Source organism: Pinus tabuliformis, chromosome 9 (assembly GCF_031772625.1).
Source record: "Pinus tabuliformis cultivar Carrire ecotype Pingquan chromosome 9, CPIR1, whole genome shotgun sequence".
Lineage (NCBI taxonomy): Eukaryota > Viridiplantae > Streptophyta > Pinopsida > Pinales > Pinaceae > Pinus > Pinus tabuliformis.
In genome coordinates this window covers 1,957,325,172-1,957,346,844 of record NC_142307.1, presented here as the reverse complement: position 1 = coordinate 1,957,346,844, position 21,673 = coordinate 1,957,325,172, and the positions used below count along the sequence as shown (strand labels likewise).

At 38.6% G+C, this 21,673-nt stretch overlaps 1 protein-coding gene across 3 annotated transcripts in view; it reads right to left on the bottom strand.

Annotated features, from left to right (window-relative positions):
• LOC149156822 (protein SIEL-like) overlaps nucleotides 1-21,673 on the bottom strand; it is a 281,782-nt gene that overhangs the window by 144,318 nt on the left and 115,791 nt on the right. For 2 of the 3 annotated variants that reach the window (XM_089438630.1, XM_089438631.1), the window contains exons 3-4: nucleotides 5,190-5,459; nucleotides 4,693-4,884 (exon numbers count right to left, since the gene is read on the bottom strand). In XM_089438630.1, the coding sequence (XP_089294756.1) occupies nucleotides 4,693-4,884; nucleotides 5,190-5,459 (462 nt within the window). The remainder of the gene's footprint in view (nucleotides 1-4,692; nucleotides 4,885-5,189; nucleotides 5,460-21,673) is intronic. The other variant, XM_089438632.1, reaches the window with a different exon arrangement.

Below are 21,673 nucleotides of genomic sequence, written 5' to 3'. Positions count from 1 at the left end.
TTTGCAGTCCAAGGTTTTAGACTTTTGTCTATCTAGAGGCGATCTTACATGGGTTTCTGAGGCAGAACATATAAATTTTATTCAGAAGTATTTGAGGGTTTTGCTGCTAAATTTCAAGCATAAATATAATCTGGAATATTTTAAGGGTTTTCATCAAGAGCGGAAGGATTTAAAAAAATTTCAAGTTTTCTGAAGAAAATCGAGGTTTCCAAGCCATTTGTCTGCTGGGGTTTCATTTTCGCGGGAAAATTAGAAATTTTTTCAGGGTGTGCACTGTCCAAACCTCCAGATTTGCGTCCTTCAAGCTGCAGCGCTGGCCATTCAAATCCACGCAAATCCACCTGCATTCTGCTCTATACACAGCCTTTCACCTAGCCGCAACACCTACCCCTCGCTGCCAGAACATTGATTCATTCCCCATCGTGGCAGCTCCTCCCTCTGCGGCTTTCATCGTAGCCTTCCCTCACCTGCATGCTACCTACCCTCATTTCCCTCGGATCCCTTCTCCTTATTCATCAAACTCTCCCCCATGCCTCTGCCTATAAAACGTTTTTTACAACAACGAAAAAACCCTCTCAACCACACCCATTCCTCTCTATTCCTCACGCAATCACTCCACGACTAGCCTGCAAAAGACATAAAAATAAAATGAAAACTGCAACATCACAGCTATTCCCTTTCTCACTCAATCCGTTGCGTGCTTCGCCATCATCGTTGCCTCCGTCCAGCTCATCCCTCTCGTTGTCATCTCACTCACTGCTCTTTATTGTTGCTGTCAACTCCTCCCTTCCATACCTGCAAAGCAATCTTTTGTAGCACCGCCGACCTCTCCGCCGTCTCAAACCTGCAGGGCGCAATAAAAAAAAGGCACATTTCAATTTATATCTGCTGGTTTTAATGTGTGAGGGTTAGATTTCCTTTACGCATTTGATTTTGTTATATACATTTCGTTAGCCGCAATTTCCTTTTTTAGTTTATTTTTATTTTTGTAATATGAAGGGTCTCGTTTCATTGAGGCTAGGTTAATTCTTTTATTTGTATTTTAGTTAAGAGTTAGGATTAGCATTCTAGATTCATTAGATTTTTTAACTTAGGTTTTAGTTCTTTGCTCTGTATTTTTTTTAAGTTTAGATTTGTTTTGATTTTGATTTTAAAATAAATCAAAAATCATAAAAGGGTTTTTAGTTTTTATTTTTAAACATTAAAAAAAATTATAAAAAAATAAACAAATTTGATTTCTTTGACTTTTATTTCATTAGCTTATGTCATTTAATAAAAAATCTAAAAACTAGATTTCTAGTAATAAAAAATAAAAAAATTAATCTTAAACATCAAAAAATTTTAAATCTATAAAATATATAATTTCAAAGTCCAAAAACATTTAAAAATCTTTAAAAAATTCTACAAATTCTAAAAATTTTAAATTTTTTGATTAAAGATTTAAATTAAGGGGTTTTTCGCTTAAACGTTAAAAAGTTTTAATGTGGCCTATGGCCCATTAAAATTTCGATTTTTGACCCGTTGATTAATTTTAAATTCCTTGGTATCTCTGATGTTGAACTCTCATATATTCTAGCGCAATAAATCATATTGGCTCTTGGAAAGGATTGATTAATTCTAGATCTTGGTCATTAACGATAATCGTTTTAACTCTGGAATCTTTTGCATGTGACAGTGTTGGCCGTTTTAGTGGATTATTTATAATTGTCGCTTTTTGTGACATAGTGAAAACCATTTTGGATAACTTGTTTAATTGATGGTCAATTCAGATATCGAAGGAACTAGTCTATAATTGGTTTTGTCTTGTGGTCGTGTCTTGTTTTCATTGGCGTTTAATCTATCAATTTGATTTAGTCATTTAAATTCATCAAGTTATCCATCATTAAAATCTCCAATGCGTGTTTGCTTCTCTGTGTCTCCCAACCCAGTTGATTCCTAGTTGGTCTTCCTTTATCCCATAGGGTCTACCCCCCTTAGCCTAGGGAGACGGCTTAAACAGGAGACCGGGGATCAGGGTGACAGCGCCCAGTCTGAGCGTTGTCGTGCTGCCTAGACAATCTGTCTGACAACAATGACGATGACAATGTTTATACTCAATTGATGATGATGATTTGTTTATGTTGAACTCATGATGATGATTATGTATTTTTAAATATAGAATCTAGATTCTAAAGACTAAAAGATCAATGATAATATGAAATTTTTATTTTATCATAGGTGTGTGTGTGTGTCATTTCCTTGTCATATCGTATCCAGATTTTTTGAAAATTTGTCATATCTGTTTCAAACCCCGTATCCATATCCGTTCCCATATTTGTTTCAATGCAACTTAGCTTTTTATGTTTCTGAAATACTGCTGAAAATTAATTAATGCTCTGAAAGGATTAATAAGTTACTAATTGCTAAGAAATATTGATTCACCCCCCTCTCAGTGTTTCCAATATAAGGGAGCAATAGAAAGTGTCAAAAATGGATTTCCATGGACATGCAACATCAATAGATGCATCTTATTTGTGCCCCTCCTAGACAGTGGAAAGAAAGGCCTCAAGGAAGGTCACACTAGACTAGGGGCAAGGGATAACCACCAAGGTGAAGCATGGGAACAAGAATACAACCAAAAGTGGTCTATCATCCAATTCAACCTGTGATCCATACTAGAATGCCCTTAAACATTAAATGAAAGCACTTGATTACAAAAATGGTTAATGTACCTTATAATAGATGACTCACCTTCATGTCATGAGCAACCTAGATGAAATAGAACACTGACAAGAGCATGGATGGAAAGCCTTTGAGGCTAGCTATCTGTGGATCATCATAGGGCTGCTCATTGGCAAGCTGAACAAATAGGAGAAAACTTTCTCCTAAGGGTTATCCACTTGGGTGGGTAACATGTATTTCCACCACCATGATCTTCTAAGAGCTAGTTATGTTGGTCAATGTCATTAAGCTTATCCATTTCAAATCCATTTGTCAAGCTTATCTCCACTGGAAAATCAATGAAAGTGGAGGTCAAAGATATCTGTGTCCAACATGAAAGGAGGGTGAATATTGGGAATTGCTAAAATGCACAGGTTGTGGAGGAGGTTGTTGAGTCTATACCATCAAATGCTGGAACATTGACAGCGTGTCTTGCATCATCCTAGAATGAAATTTTTCGCAGCATTAAAATTGATCAATAAATTTCTCCATTTGCTGAGACTGTTGCTCCTAGAGTTGTTTGGCCAGAAGTTGGACAATGTCAGATTCATTTGAGGACCTAGTATCGCACTTCGCAGCCATTGAAGCGACCAAATCCACCAGTGAATGAATGGGAAAGAGAGGAGAGGGGAGCCATCATCTGGTTTTTCTTCTTTCAGTGAGAAAGAAAGGAGAGCCCCCTTCTAACATCACTTCTTGATCTCTCTTGGCAGTAGGCAGTCACTTGAGAAACCAAAAGGCTTTCCTTTAGGGAATGCCTTAGGTAGGCACTCATTTGACTTGACAGAGGTCCACCGTCCAATTGGGGAGAAAGGCACCAAATTTGCTCTAGATGAACACTCAATCTTATCCCTCCCATGCAGCCAACCATAGCAGCAACCCTAAGTACTCCTACTTGCAATAGGAAGAAATTCTTCTCATATCAATGGGGATGGCAAAGAGCAGGTTTTGTGGTTGTTGCCCCTGTTGTTGTCATGAATCGATGCCATCATTTGTTGGAACATGGACATCATGTCCTAAATCATCTTTGCCCAAAGCTCATTCTGCTGCTACTTCTATATTGCAATTTGCTCAACCAAGAACTCAGGTTGCTGATGTTGTTGCTCTTGCAACTGATCAGCCAGGAGCTGGATGATGTTGAACTGCTGTGAAGGTTCAGTTTCCTATGCAACACATCACGAAGTCATGTAGATGTTGTTTATCTGCAGCAGAAATCGACAGAAAAATGGTTTAAATCTGCAAGAATTCAATCAATTTTAACACTTCTGCAAACAAGTCACGCGAGTGTTGGAAATTCTGCTAGTTTTGGCACGTTTCAAGAAGAAATTCTGCGTGTTTTGTCCCTTCCAAGTGGAACTTCTGTTGGTTTTGGCACAGTTCAAGCAAATATCCTGTTGGATTTCCAGGGAGTAGAAAATTGCCAGAAAAGTAGCAGAATTTTGATGAAAAATGGTAGAATCACACAAAACTAAGTTAGAGAATCTGATGGCATGGCTTGGGCAACAGCATGCTACTGTGTGCCAACAATCTCAAAATATTATAAGCCTTCAGCAAGCCATGAATCACTCAAGCAACGTGCAAATTTTAAAGTAAGAAGAGACTTTGAGGAAATTTCTAGGAAGAAGAATCTCCAATGAAACCAGAATTGCAAAGTCCCCAAAAGCTCTAATCACCAACTCATACCAATTGATAAGACAAAAATGACAGCACTAACATAAAAAAGTGTGAGGAATTGCTGCAATAATACACATGGTACAACATATATATAGAGAGAGAATTTTCTCAAGATTTTGTTGATAAATTTACAATTTCTAGGTGAATTAGGTGGAGTGGTTGGTGAGATGTACAGATGTCTCTTCAATAGGAGTTACAAACATAAATATACAAATACAAATATAATACATCATTTAATTTTCGCCTAATACTAATTCTCGACTCTCATCAAATTTAGTAGGATCTAAAGAGATATTATGAAGATACATCAGGCAGTACCATATGCATGTGTTTTTCCTGCACTGTCGAATGGTTAACATGAGCCATGTGTAGCAAACCATGCAAGGTATGCATGCGAACCTCCGTAGAATCATCATTCAACATATCCATCAATAAGTCCAGTGCATTATCAGCAAATTTCTTAGAGAATCCACTGAGCCTTATCAAAGTGTCAATGGTAGCTATACGAACCTACAAACACACAGAGACATTTTATGTCATCATTAGAAGTCATAGTCCTAATGTTCATTTGTAAATATGTACATAGTTATTTTTGAGTTGGCTTTCTATAATAACAACAAAATAGTAAAAAGACAAGACTAACATGTGTAAGTGATCTAGCGGAATAGGAAATGATTTATTATAAGACTATCATCTTTGGGAAGATGTCAGTATGATTATGAATTATAACTTATGGTGCATTGTGCATTCTTACAAGAATAAAGGGAAAAAGCCTCATGCAGAAGATACCATACCGAAAAGAAATCGATAACTACCTCTGAGAATTCATCTTCAACTCCATGAAGAAAAGCTCCAGCAGCGCTAAGGGTGAGAAGATCTAATCCTCTGCCATGGCATGCTAGGTCTCTATCACCCTCAGGAGTTCCATTAGAAAAGTTATTTGATACCCTCTTTGCTGCTTGCCCCAAAATCTTCTTACTCAAAGCTTGAAGCAACACACTTTCAGATAAGGGACCCAATCTTCCAAGAGCATAAAGAGCTTCACTTCTTACTTTCATATTCATATCCCTTGAGATAGTACACAACTGCATAAGTGCCACAATCAGTTTTCACAAATAAGCACTCATCAAACAAATTCAACAAGAGTAAAACATTTAAGATTACTCCAAGATCAATATGCTAGAAGCACCTAGCAAAGAAATATAAAATCACAAATTCAGAAAGATCAGTTAGATTCTACATTTACGTCATAACCTAAGTCACCTAACATAGGACACGAAGGACATGGAAATACAAGTGTCTGACACAGACCATGGCAAGTGGGAATGCCAATGGAAAATACAAAATAGGGTAGATACTAGAACCGTAGATTGAAGAATCTCATAGCTCATGGCTATCAGTAGTCCTCCTCCATGTCATCATCATCAAAATCAGCATCACTGCCACTACTCTCTCCTCCATCCTCCTCCTCTATATCCACTCCAATATCTACATCTACGGATGTGGATGATGACCCCTCAAGATGATCACCATCATCAAAAGTGACCAGCTCTACAATTGGTTCATTAAGATCCAAGTTGGCTAACGCCAACTCAACATTGTTGTTGAAACCCATATCATCAAGAAACACATCCCACGTCTTTGTCTTTCCCTTCAACCACTCCCTCCCTCTACCTATCAGTAAGACAAAGGATACACTTTTTGGAGAGACATGCATTTGAATTGTGGGACACGTTGAGGGTACATGTAGGCCACACATTTGGCATGTGTCTTGTGAACAAGACACGTTCCAAATGCATGTCCAACATGTATCCTCATTAATCCATCTGGCACCATACATTCACGGCAAAGTGACCCTTTTGGACGTGTCAGGTAACATAGGTCATAACAAATATATTAGTTTGAGGCAGCCTAGCTTATCAAAGATGATCTTGAATATTTGTCATCTAACATAATTCCAAGTTAAAATCTAAGGCGATTTTGATCATGATGAATGATGACTACAATAAACATTTGCATATCTAGGTTAGAATAGGATGAATAAGCCCTTTAGCATGAGCATTGGATAAGATTAAAAATTTTGTAATTTCAATTTATGTTTTATTTTTGTGATGTTATTTTCATGTTTTAGGTTAGTTATATATTTTTCCTTGATATATTTCTATGTTGTCAATTGGATGTGTTGCCCACCAAAAGTGGGTACCCCTAGGAGAGTCTTTCTCCTATTCATCTTCTTCCAGTCAGCAACTAGCAGCCCCTGAGAGCCACCTAGTAGCCAATGTGATGTGCCACTTTATCTCCACTCCCTGCATCAATTGTATGTTTCCTTGCCCACTTGTCAAGAGCACATGTTAGAAGGTGGGCAATCCGACCTAAAAGGTATGTTTTTCATTGTGCAATCCAATGCTTATGCTTGTTTTTCATTTGAGCATTTTGGGCATTGATTAATGGGTGACTTGGAAGAAGGAAGGGCTTTGATTGTGGTTTTGTTCCCTCGCCTTAAATGGGGGGTTAATCTTCAGTCCTAGTCCTGTGTGATCCCCCCTATTGGCCTACGGCTTTAGGAAGGGCACTACTTGGGAAACCCCATTTTTGGTAGCGTGGTCCCATTTACCGTTCCAAATTTTTCACTCCCCTCCACACATTATAAGCCCTATTCCACCTGTTGACCACTACTGGTCAACTTCCCATGCAGTACTCCCTCTTTTCTTGGCAGAAAGGGGTAGCACCTGAACGATGTGTCCGTGCCAGCCTGCAGTCATCAACAGCTTGATCATTTTAATTGTAAACCCAGTCTGCATGTATGAATTGTAAATAATCTTAGCAGATCAGAGTCATGTATGTAAATTTGCCTAGGTGGACCTAACTTTCTAATGATAATCTACGTCCCGGAAGGTTTTTCGTCTCACCGATCTACGATCGGCAGAGTTTTCCTTCAGCCTGACCCCAAAGCCGGGATTGATTTTGTCATTCGAATTTTAGGAGAATCCTAGTGTGTTAATCTGCTAGATTATAGTTTTGTCGCAGAAACTGGGTGGTTTATGGGGGTCTATGTTAAGTGGGTTTGTCCCCTTAAGATGTAAATTGTAAAAGTCATGCTGTAATGTGTCTTGAGGGTTGAAAAATGTTTTAAATCCCCTCATGAGTCCTAAGTCCTAGGTCCTAGGTGATGTTTCCGAAGGCTTAGTTCGATGATCCATTTAATAAAATAATAAAATAATGAAAAAAAAAAAAAAAAATTTAAAATCATAAAATAGAGCAAAAACCCTAAAATAATAAAATAATAATATTTTAAGTGAATGCATGCAAAATATTATTTTAATTATAGGTTAACAATTTCGACGGATGAGATTAAGAGATGTCTTGATCCTCATCGACGGTCGAGATCATTTCGACATGGATCACTCGAACTAGCCGTTGGGATCATTTCCTTTATATAGGGTGCTAGGGGTCATTTCAGATGATGGATATAAGATCTGTGAGTCCGGTACTGAAGAAGCTCTCTTGTAAATCTGTTTCTGGTTAATAAAAGAAGACTTTGGGGTCCAAAAAACAAAAAAGCAAAAAAACGAAAAAAAAAAAAATGTTTATGTTTTAGACTTAGGTTTTGTTTGATTTTATAATTTTAGATTTTAATTTAAATAAAAATAGATTTAAGTTTTGTTTTTTTTTTAGGATTCATTTATAATATTTCTTTAGAATTTAGATTTAGTTTAGTTTCATTTTGACTAAATTTTAAATTTTGCTTAGTTTAGATTTTTAGTTTTGATATTTTAAAAAAAATATATAAAAAAAAAAAAAAAATTGAAAAGCATAAAAAGCATCGTGGAATTTTTTGCCAGATTCAGTTGTTTTCCTCAGGGAATTACCATGTTATATCTTTTATGTTGAGATTTAAATTTTCAAGTCTAGATACTAATATGATATCTGGTTAATGATTTATGATTCTCGTGGTGGTTTAAAGCATTCATCTTTCTCAGTTGCTGGATATCGTTTTGGTCATTCTAAGAGCATTGTGAGTTTAACTGATATCTTGTGATGACAAATGATTGTTGTTCACAGTTTATGTTTTCATATCATCTAACAAGTAATCGTTTTAACAACAATCACTTAAAGCACTGGTCTGCTAAATTAATCAAATCCTTTTAGTGCTTATAATATCGTGTTTCGTGTCTCCCAACCAGCTGGTCAACAGTTGGTCTTCATCATTTCACAGGGTCTACCCCCCTTAGCCGTGGGAGACAGGCTTAAACGGAGGGATCGGGGATCAGAGTGACAGCCCCCGGTCTGAGCGTTGTCGTGTCAATCTGCGCGACAACATTTTTTGGCACCGTTGCCGGGGATAGAGTTTTTTTGTTCCTGGAAGTTTCATTGACATTCACCTTCTCATCTTTCTCGTCTCTTATTTTGAGCTGGCAAATTCAGCCTTTTGGGTTATCATTTGGATCTTTTATTGCCTTCTTTTTCGCCATATCAGTAGCATCTCTTCGGTTTGTTTCTTGTTTGGGTGGCGACTCCACTTTCTCATTTTTCCCAGACAAAAAGCTTTCCTCATATCTGCTTGTGGTTACTTTTTGGATCCTAGAATCAGATTCATTGTTCAAGTGGCGACTCCACTTCTTTCATCTCTTAATTTTCTTGAGCAGAAATCTCTTTCTATCGTCCATTTGATCCCTTATTGTTCATCATGGATTATTCATTTAAACCATGTCATTTTACTGATAATCTCCATGATCTTCCGAAAGAGGCCATTTCTAAATTATTTAAGTTCTCGGGTGGTGATTCGGTCGCTGTTAGACAGCATTTAAACAGGTTTACTTGTGTAATGATCATATATTGTAGACTTCCTCAATATAATCATGAAGATTTCAAGATGCGTCTATTTGTCCATTCTTTAGAAGGTGATGCCTTGAATTGGTTTAATAATTTTCCTAATGATTTTTTCACTTCTTTACAAGACATTCTCAATGCTTTTAAAGATAGATATGATAGTCCAAACAGCTTGCCTTCTACCTCTAAAATTGTGCAAAAGAAAGAAAGTAGTCTTATAAAAAATCCAACTGTTGAAGAAAGTTTTCAAGATCAGAATGTGTCATCCACCGGAAATATTGTAGATCAAGTTTATGATAGTGAAAAATCAGGGATAAATGACAATGAAAAGGAAGAGCAAAAGCAAATTATACAAGAACTAATGATGCTGGTAAAAAATATGGAGGCTAATCAAACTAATTATGTCAATGACGTGAGAACTTTGTGCACCCACCTTGAAAAACGTAATAGGGAGATAGAGATTATGCAAAATCAGCATGCTAAAGAAATTGAGGCCATGAAGACTAATCATGAAACAGAAATTAGATTCATGCAAAGCAAGATGTCAGGCTTAGAAGAAAATATGGCGACCATGAAAGCTGATCATGATAGGGAAATTGATTCTCTGCAAAACAAGTTATTAATTATGGATCATCAGTTGGCCACCATGCAAGCAAATCATAAAGAAGAAATAAACTCTACACAGTATTTCTTGATGAACTTAAAGGAAAAGACCGATAAAGTAATAAAAGATATGGAAAAAGACCATGCCAGGCAAATCAGTGATTTAAAGGTTAAACACTCTAGTCAGATGGATGTCATTAAAGTACATGTTCAAAAGTTTCAACAATGGTCAGAGGATAAGAGAAACCAGGGGACATCAACAGATCAGGAGCCTTCTCATTTGTCACAACAAGCTCCATCTTATTATGAGAAGGTCATTGGTTCGAATGAAAGATGGTTAATTGAAGGTGATCCAGATAGACTTAAGAATGATAAAAGATCAGATGCAAGATAAAGAAAGACATGTCAGGCATATCTTACATACTTCATCTTATAGCTTTGAGACAGAAAGTTCCAGATCATCAGTAATTCAACCTGCCAGAAAGAAAAAGCGCAAGAGAAAGAAAATAAGAAGAAGATTTGACACGTCAGACGGCCGCGAGCAGCTTGATTTTCAGATAGGAAAAAGTCCTACCATATGCAGAATTGGACATGGCACATCCGACAAGCAGCCGACAGATTTGCCTGAAAGCAGGCAAATGCTCAGTATGCACTATATTGAACACATCTGATGCCGTGAGGCATCCTTTGTATTGTATTTCTAACCCTACTTGTCATTTCAGCATTTTCATTTCGGTTTTAGGATTAGATTTGCTTTTCTAGATTAGTTAATAAATGAAGAGCTTATATCTTTCCTGTGCTTAATGTTATATGATGATTTTTGGGATGGACGCTACTTATATTTTGTTGTGTGTTGCGTGGATGCAGATTCTGGATTCTCACATTCCTGCAAGCAGCAACGTGTCCCCAAGTAGAGCCAGATGTTGACCACTACTGGTCAACTTCCCATGCAGTACTCCCTCTTTTCTTGGCAGAAAGGGGTAGCACCTGAACGATGTGTCCGTGCCAGCCTGCAGTCATCAACAGCTTGATCATTTTAATTGTAAACCCAGTCTGCATGTATGAATTGTAAATAATCTTAGTAGATCAGAGTCATGTATGTAAATTTGCCTAGGTGGACCTAACTTTCTAATGATAATCTACGTCCCGAAAGGTTTTTCGTCTCACCGATCTACGATCGGCAGAGTTTTCCTTCAGCCTGACCCCAAAGCCAGGATTGATTTTGTCATTCGAATTTTAGGAGAATCCTAGTGTGTTAATCTGCTAGATTATAGTTTTGTCGCAGAAACTGGGTGGTTTATGGGGGTCTATGTTAAGTGGGTTTGTCCCCTTAAGATGTAAATTGTAAAAGTCATGATGTAATGTGTCTTGAGGGTTGAAAAATGTTTTAAATCCCCTCATGAGTCCTAAGTCCTAGGTCCTAGGTGATGTTTCCGAAGGCTTAGTTCGATGATCCATTTAATAAAATAATAAAATAATGAAAAACTAAAAAAAAAATTAAAATCATAAAATAGAGCAAAAACCCTAAAATAATAAAATAATAATATTTTAAGTGAATGCATGCAAAATATTATTTTAATAATAAGTTAACAATTTCGACGGATGAGATTAAGAGATGTCTTGATCCTCATCGACGGTCGAGATCATTTCGACATGGATCACTCGAACTAGCCGTTGGGATCATTTCCTTTATATAGGGTGCTAGGGGTCATTTCAGATGATGGATATAAGATCTGTGAGTCTGGTACTGAAGAAGCTCTCTTGTAAATCTGTTTCTGGTTAATAAAAGAAGACTTTGGGGTCCAAAAAAAAAAAACAAAAAACAAAAAAATGTTTATGTTTTAGACTTAGGTTTTGTTTGATTTTATAATTTTAGATTTTAATTTAAATAAAAATAGATTTAAGTTTTGTTTTTTTTTAGGATTCATTCATAATATTTCTTTAGAATTTAGATTTAGTTTAGTTTCATTTTGACTAAATTTTAAATTTTGCTTAGTTTAGATTTTTAGTTTTGATATTTAAAAAAAAAAAGATTGAAAAGCATAAAAAGCATCGTGGAATTTTTTGCCAGATTCAGTTGTTTTCCTCAGGGAATTACCATGTTATATCTTTTATGTTGAGATTTAAATTTTCAAGTCTGGATACTAATATGATATCTGGTTAATGATTTATGATTCTCGTGGTGGTTTAAAGCATTCATCTTTCTCAGTTGCTGGATATCGTTTTGGTCATTCTAAGAGCATTGTGAGTTTAACTGATATCTTGTGATGACAAATGATTGATGTTCACGGTTTATGTTTGCATATCATCTAACAAGTAATCGTTTTAACAACAATCACTTAAGGCACTGGTCTGCTAAATTAATCAAATCCTTTTAGTGCTTATAATATCGTGTTTCGTGTCTCCCAACCAGCTGGTCAACAGTTGGTCTTCATCATCTCACAGGGTCTACCCCCCTTAGCCGTGGGAGACAGGCTTAAACGGAGGGATCGGGGATCAGAGTGACAGCCCCCGGTCTGAGCGTTGTCGTGTCAATCTGCGTGACAACACCACCATTTCCCTTCTCTGGGTCCACAGGGCACTGGCACACCTCTCCCCTTGCCCACATATCTGGGTCGGGGCCTGGAAACACTGCCCTGGAGGTTGATGTAGCCAAAAGAAAACAAAAAGCATATCGTGGCCACAAGCAAGAAACAAAAAGAAAGAAAACTATAAAATGTAAAGGATGGTCGGAACATTAAAATTAGCACATGGGCAAAATCCAAGCATGAGCTCTACCCCTTATCATTATGGCCATCACCCAGTTCCCGGAGCCGATGATGCCCTATCACATCATAAAAAGGAACCCTTGCACGTCCCAATCCCTGGTGGGCGATGAACTGCCCCACCTTTAAGGGGGTAAACACTGATACACGTCATTCATAATGCTCTCATTTCCTAGAGCTTTGAGTAGTAATACAAAGAAAAATCAAGAAAAGGAAAAAGGCAATAAGAGGGGTGGGAAAACAAAGGTCGAGGTAACTCATGCATCCATGATTGCTCGCTCCTTACATCTATATGCCCAGAACTTGGATTTACTCATCATTGCTACCCCTTTGACCATGGCATTTGGCCCTGAGACCCCTCTTCCACCTCCATTAGATCATTATTCACATAACACCTATTGATTGAAGGATGTATCAGGGACCTGTCTTTCCCCTTATGGGTTGGGAACACCTAATAGGATCGTCCATTAGCCACTCCTATCTAGGGAGGTAACACTATTACGTGATCAAAACCCCAAATTTGGGAGAGAAACTCCATATGAAGTCTCAATTTGCTCGTGACTAACAAACTTGGTTCACTTAGATGCACTAATGATTAATTGTACCTAATGGTAAAGATGCAACACTAGACATTATGTGTGATTGGCAGATTGTTTTCATCATGGGTTGGGCAACTTAACTGGGTCCTGCGTCCACTAGAGGAGCATATGACACCCTACAGGTGAAGCGTTGAGAGCCATGGGAATCCTATCACTTGCAAACCATCATTCCATTCCATGGGAACCTACAGCACCTCGGCAGTTTGTGCTTTGCCCACATATTATTCACGAGATGATGTACTTGGACCAACATGCCCCAACCGGCCTAGCAGTGTGCAGCTGATCCGAGGCCCAGATGACGTTTGTCTCACCCTTTGAGACATAGGAGGGCTAGCACTATTCTCTGAGCCTTCAACGTTGGAATAGAATTCTTATTCTATCACTAGGAGACCCATGAGACCCATTTTGTGCCCCAAACACAAAACTGGGGCCCACACGATGATTTGCATGGAGATCTAGGTGCCAACCCCTAGAGGAAGATTTTTGAAGCCCTCTTAACTCAACTTGGCACCAAGGGAGCTCCACACATGCCTCCAAGAGGCCCACGCAGTGATGACGTCGGCATTTAACATGGTATCAGAGCTGAGGTGAAGACAAAGCCCAAGCAAGAGCAAGACCAATCAACGAAGAGAAGATTGGCAAGCCTATCCTAAAAGAACTATGGGGTCCTCAACACTCTTCCCCACCGAAGACAAGCTCCATGAAAAGTCTGACTATCACGGATGGAAGATGTCTCTCGATGTGACTTTAGAAGATTAAGGAGTGTGAAGCAGAAAACTTAAGATATATGCAGAAATTTATATATAAATATTTATTAAAAAGATGAATTACAGATGATGAATGTTTACAATGGGTTGCCTGGCTTATATACCGCCATGGGCACCCTTTGGGAAAGGGCATGATCTTATGATCGTGCCCTTTCATCTAATTAAACCTAGAATTAAATAATAACCTAAAATTAACTAATTTTTTTACATAACATTGCCTTCCTCTCGAAAGAATGCTTTGTCCTCAAAGCATACGTAACGACGGATGTTGTTGACAAAATGCTTCATTCTCCCATGAAGCGTTTTCTTCGGCAAGTCTTTCCACTTGATTATATATTCCAAAATGATCAAAGTCACACACTGTAAAAGGTCTTGGATTAATCTCTCAATTTCCGTTTTTTGGAGATGTGGATATCGGTATGGCTTGATGTTGACAAGGTCTGACTCTGTTTTAACTTCTGTTCTACGCTCAATTTCCGTATTAGGCGGCATCTTCATAGGTAGGTCTTGAATCTCTGGTGATTCTTCTCTGGTCATATTTGCAGATAACATCTCTAACTGGTGACATTGTACTACATAAGCGGGTGCTCCTTTTCGACTTAGTTTCATCATCTGAGATGATGATACAACTTGATTTTCTGGTGCTTGGAATCCCTGTAGCTTGTACTTCTGACCTCCCCATTTAAATTTTATAAATTGTACTTGATGGTTGGCGGCATAAGTACCTAAAGTTCGTAACCATTGGATACCTAAGACTACATCTACTCCTCCTAACGGTACCGTGAAGAATGGAGACTCTAGATTAAAGTCTTGAATCTGCAAATTGACCTTATGGCATTTCCCTACCTTTTCAATCTTCTTACCATTAGCTACCATCACTTTCATGTTTGGTAAGGGAAATGAAAAGATATTGAGTCTCTTTGCCACGGTTGCATCTAAAAAATTGTGTGTGCTTCCAGAGTCGACGAGAACCACTACATTGTTCTTCTTTATGTGTCCTTTTAACTTTAAAGTCTGAGGTTGTGATATACCTGTCATAGCTGATAATGACACTTGTGGAATACTTCCATCATCTAGTTTTGGTGAGAATTCTGGGGCGTCTTCTATGTCTTCTATGTCATAATCTTCACTATTTGAATCATTGGTTGCTTCACAATTATATAGGTTCTTTGGTTCTTTTCCTTTAGCACATCTATGTTTGGGGTCCCATTTCTCACCACAACGTTTACATTTACCCTCTTTTATCCTTTGCATTTCCACATTAGATTTTTCATCTTCACGACGATGTGGTGGAACATATCTTGTATTATTTGAGTCCACATACTGGGGTATCCTTCGTCTTGCATAAGCTTTTTCCGCTGTTGACCAAAATATTGGTTCAGATTTCTTTTCGGCGGTTTTTGCTTTTCGTCTTGCTACTTCTATAGATGTAATGTCATGCATCTCAAGTTCTGCTTGTAAATGGGTTTTGAGTCCCGAGATGTATGACTGAATTAGACGAGATTCTGATAACCCAGGTACTCATGTTACTAAGGTATCCCATTCTTGAGTGTATTCATCGACACTTCCTTTTTGTCGTAGTTTGATGAGTTTTGAAAAGAACTCTTCTTCCTTTACACCTTGGAATCTTTTGAAGAATGCATCTTTAAATTTCCTCCAGCTAATGACATGTGTTGTCTTTTTCCACCACATATACCAGTTATATGCTTCTCCCTCCATTTTCATGGATGCATGTCTGAGCTTTTCGTCATCGTCAGTGATGTCATATATCTCAAAGTATTCTTCTGCTTTATTTATCCATGCAACATTGTTTTTTTCGTTTCCATCGAATTTAGGCATCTCGACTTTTGCCCGTCGCTGGTATGTTGCTACTGGTTGAGCGAAAAAAGGGTGTTGATTGGTAAAGTTATCCCAGAGTTGCTTGTTTGTAAAGGTTGTGTTACTCGCTTCTTGGTGGGGTGTCACTGATTTTTTTGGGGATTCAACTTTGTCATGAGAGTCTGTGGACTTAGTTGAATCTGACGAAAGGTGTTCTTGATTCTCTTCACCTTCTTTTAGCAGTTGTTCGGGCGTACAATTCGACCTTTTACACAGAACTTTTAGCATTGTTAAGACCTCTTTGAAGTTTACTCCTGTTTGGACATGTTGACTTTCCATTTTTATCTCTATTTGATTTGTCGTATCTTCAAGATTTTTGATTTTGTCCGCTTGCTCCCCCAGCTTGCTCTCGACTTCATTTAATCTTTTACTGACCTCGTCGTGGTTGTTATTTATCTTATGCTCTACATCCAACAACCTTTTTTGGAAATCCGCCATTGTCATTGTCGACATTGAGCTGGTTTGCGGGGGCGTGTATTTATTTACCAGCTAAAATATTTTTCCTCCCCCTATTTTTTTATTAGCTAAAATAATTTTTATACATATAAATTTTAATTAATTAAAATAAATTTAATTAATTAAATTAATATATATATATATAACTTTTTAATTAATTAAAATAAATTTAATTAATTAAATTATATATATTATATATAATATATAATATAATTAAATAAAGTTATGAAATATATATATATAACATATATATGAATTAATAATATAACTATATAATATACGTATATATAAATAAATTATATATAATATATGTTATATAATATATAAATATTTAATATAAATATATGTTATAAATATATATATATATATATATATATATATGTTATAACTATATATGTTATAAATATATATATTGAAATGGAACGACACAACGAATTTAAATGAAACGACACAATGAATTTAAATGAAACGGCACGCAGAGGTTTGACGGCAGACGTGGCCAGATAACGAGGGTTAAGAAATGGGTGCGGACGGCGGACAACGAATGGTGTGGCGCTGCAGACAGGAGTGGATGGGAACAGCAGTGACACGGTGTTGCGGACTGGACAGCAGACGAGAACAGCGGAGGGAGACGACGAGGGACAACGACAGGAATTTGCGGACGGATGGACACAGGGTGGATGACGCAGAATGGAACTGGACGGAGCCGAGAATACGCACAGGGTTGCAGTTGTAAGTGCAGTGGACAGGTAGTGCAGAACCCTGCTCTGATACCAGATGAAGCAGAAAACTTAAGATATATGCAGAAATTTATATATAAATATTTATTAAAAAGATGAATTACAGATGATGAATGTTTACAATGGGTTGCCTGGCTTATATACCGCCATGGGCACCCTTTGGGAAAGGGCATGATCTTATGATCGTGCCCTTTCATCTAATTAAACCTAGAATTAAATAATAACCTAAAATTAACTAATTTTTTTACATAACAGAGTGTGTGACCATGTGAGAGGAAATATTGTTGAGCCTCCATCAAATGCACCTGCTGCTGCGAGGAACAAATGGGAAACCGGAGAAGTCAAAACAAAGAAGATCATCCGGGACTCTATCGACGAGCGTTTGGTGGCCTACATCTCCGATCTAAACACCTCCAAGGAAATCTACGATAGACTGGTGAGTTTATTTAAAGTTAATGATGCAAATCAAGTTTTTTCTTAGAAATAAGCTGAAGGAAATTAAGAAGGGCAAAGATGAGAGCATGTAAGCATATTTCTTAAGAATCACCGAGATCAAGAACGATCTCCTATCTATTGGAGAAATTATTACTGATAAGGAAATGGCACTCTCAACCCATTAGAGGATTACCATCCGAATGGTACGTGTTCAGGACTACTCTTCTCAACAATAACGTAATTCTTGGTTTCGAGGAATTAATGGCAAGATGCATTCAAGAAGAAACAAGGATAAAAGAGCAAGAAATGTCCATGCCTAAAGGTCCTCCTGCTACCTTTTCTTCTCATGCTAAGAAAAAAAATAATTCTGGGACTAAATCAAAAGAAAGGTTGGACCTAAGGGTGGAAGAAAATGACGATATTACATTTGCGATAAAGCATGTCACTATGCAAGGGAATGCCCTGATAGAAGGAACTCTCACCAGGACGATGATCAAAATCCCTCTCATGGCAATCAAAGGAATGGCAAATCTAATAGCAGAGGTAAAAGGAGTGCTCGAAATCAAGGAAGAGGACAATCATTCAAGAAGGCTAGAAATTCCAGGTATGAATCTAACAACACTGTTGACAATAAACATGATGAATATTATCTACCAGCTGCTCTATCTACCTCTGCTCCTCCAGACTCGTTGGGAAATTGGCTTATTGATAGTGGTGCCTCAAGGCACTTCACTGGTTACAAAGAAGTTCTCCATAATCTGACAGAGAAAGAAACTAACCTAGAAATTGTCCTTGGAGATAATATGAAATATCCCGTGAAAGGTGAAGGCAATGTCTCTCTTAAATTAAATCAAGGTAATACGATCCACTTACAGGATGTATTATATGTACCTGACCTCAAAAATAACTCGGTATCCATCTCGGCAATGGAAGACAAAGGCTACAAGGTGACCTTCAGCGATGGCAAGGTACGTGTATCGAAAAACAATGTTAAAGATTCCTTTACTCTTGGGTTTCGAGTTGATTCACTATATCAGGTCGGTGGAAGTCCGCTAGGTGTCATGTCTTGTGACACATCTCTTCAATCCGAACTTTGGCATCAGAGGTTTGCCCACCTTCATTATAAAGCTCTACCCGATGTAAGACAAATGGTGACAGGGATGCCCGAATTCCGAGTAGAGAAAGAAGGTGTATGTCCGGGTTGTGCCGAAAGAAAACTCAAAAGGGGACCATTCTCCTCAAGCCAAAGCAAGACCTCTGATATATTACAGTTGGTTCACTCAGACATATCTGGTTTGATGCCTGTGAACTCCTTGGGAGGATATTCATATTACCTTACTTTTACAGATGACTATTCTTGAAAGACTTGGATATACTTCTTGAAAAATAATGATGAAGTGTTCTCTTGGTTTCGACACTTCAAAGCCTTGATCGAGAATCAAACCGAAAAGAAGATCAAGATCTTAAGGACTGATAATGGGACTGAATATGAATCTAACGAGTTTCATGAATTTTGTAAAGAGGTTGGCATTAAGAGGGAGACTACTACACCATATACTCCTGAACAGAATGGTGTGAAGGAAAGGAAGAACCTACGATTGTGGAAGTTGTCTGTGCCATGCTCCATGATCAAAGACTTCGGAAGTTTCTATGGGCCGACGCTGCAAGCACCGCCGTATATGTACAACACTGATGCCCTCATCAAGCATTGGGTTCCAAGACTCTTGAAGAAATTTTCACCGGTAAGAAACCTGACGTATCTCATTTTGGAATTTTTGGAAGCCTTGTATATTTTCATGTGCCGAAAGAGAAAAGGAATAAATTGGGTGCATCTGGAAAGAAAGGAATCTTCGTGGGCTATGGTGAAAATACTAAGGGCTATATAATCTATGTAGCCGGTCAAAGGGAAGTCGTGATTAGTCATGACGTCACCTTTGACGAAGATATGGCTCTCAGCAAGGTGAACAATCTTCCTATTTTAAGGAGCTCTCAAGACGCTGACACCAGGGAGCCCAAAGAAAAAGATGATGTAACAATGCCCAATGTGGATGAACCCATGGATCCTATTGATCCACCTGAGCCTTCCTCTTCTAGGAAGAGGCCCTCTTGGCTTAGGGGGCTACTCGATGATGCTAAAGGACACACTGCACCCCGAGGAACCTTCCGTGGAAGTAAGAAACCTATCAAGTATCAGGGATACCTAACCATCATGAGCACGATCATACAAAATGAGCCTTCATCATTCTCAGATGTCGTCAAGCATCAAGTATGGAAGGATGTTATGACCAAAGAGTATGAATCTGTTATGAAGAATGATGTCTGGGAAGTAGTTCCCAGACCCCAGGACAAGACAGTTGTCACTTCTAAATGGCTTTACAAGATAAAGCATGCAGTAGATGGAAGTACAGAAAAGTATAAGGCTCATTTTGTCGCTCGTGGCTTCTCCCAGAAGGAAGGTATAGACTATGACGAGATATTGGAAAGATTCGGTATGGTGGACTGCAAGCCTGTTACTACCCCGATGGAGCTTAACTCTAAGAAGTTAAGCGGTAGTGCTGCTGGACCTATTTTACGAAATGCCATCGTCAACTTGTCAGAGCATTAATGTTCTTAGTGAACTCCCGTCCAAATATATGCTTCACAATCAACACGCTAAGTCAACATATGGTTGAACCTCACCACATACATTGGATTGGTGCCAAGAATCTGTTGAGATATCTTCGTGGCACAATTACTTATGGGTTAAGATACACTGCCGGAGATGTGATACTACTTGGATACACTAATGTTGATTGGGCAGGCAGTGTGGTGGATCGTAAGAGCACTTCCGGGTGTTGTTTCTCATTGGGATCTGCTTCGATATCCTGGATGAGCAGCAAGCAGAAGTCGGTGGCTTTGAGCACCGTCGAGGCAAAGTATATTGCTGCTAGCATGGCCACGTGTGAGGCAATCTGGTTACAAAAGCTCTTCAGTGAGCTGTTTGGATTTACATTGGATATCACCGTGATCCTGTGTGATAACCAGAGTGGGATTCGTTTATCAGAAAATCCTATATTTCATGATCGCTCCAAGCATATCGATATCAGGTACCACTATATTTGAGATATGGTACAGCGGGGAGCTATAAGGCTCCAACATATCGGTACAGATGAACAAGTCGCCGACATTCTGACAAAGCCCCTAGGAAAGGTCAAATTTTTGACTTTCCGAGAACGACTTGGTGTCGTTCAGAAACCCTCTGATGAGGGTCTTGTATGATGTATGGAGCTCTTGGAGCTCCGGGGGGGGCGCGGGGTACTTCTTGGAGAAACATATGACCACAGGGTGACTCACCATCCCCTGGTGGTGTACATGTACAGGGTAAAAGAATCAAAACTTTCCCTGTGACACCCCGTGGCGACTATGTAGCAGGATGATCAGTTCTCCTGTGAGGTTTGGATGATGTATTCTCCATGACGATTGTGTAGCAGGATGATTAGTTCTCCTGTGAGGTCTAGATGATGTGTTCTCCATGACGATTGTGTAGCAGGATGGTTAGTTCTCCTGTGAGGTCTGGATGATGTGTTCTCCATGACGATTGTGTAGCAGGATGATTAGTTCTCCTGTGAGGCCTGGATGATGTGTTCTCCATGACGATTGTGTAGCAGGATGATTAGTTCTCCTGTGAAGCCTGGATGATGTGTTCTCCATGGTGATTGTGGAACAACATGATTCGCTCACCTATGGACCAAGATGATTAGTTCTCTGTGGATTCCACTGGATAGGATGATTCGCTCTCCTGTGGACAGGATGATTAGTTCTCCTGTCGAGGCATCCTACCCATGCAGTCTGGGACTCATGGGAAGTACCTCTCATTTGATCAATGAGCAGGGAAATGAGGATAGGGACCATAGTAATACCGATGGACGCATCGTTGTATCTACCGTACTCCCTATGCTAGGATGACCTTCATTGATCTAGGATCAATGATACTGGTCTAGGACCAGTGGTAGGAGTTGTACCCACTATGACACCGACTTCGGGTCGGTTGAGGACTGGTCTGGGACCAGTGGTACACACTCTGAGACTGACTTTGAGTCAGTGGAGGATGGTATGATACATCCTCGATCACTTCTTCTTCTTCATAATTCGAGCAGAGCAGATCAGCACAAGGCAGAACAGAGCAAAGCAGAGCAGGGGTCAAGCTGTACAGGGCAGTGCATTTGATGGATGAATAGTAGCGACAG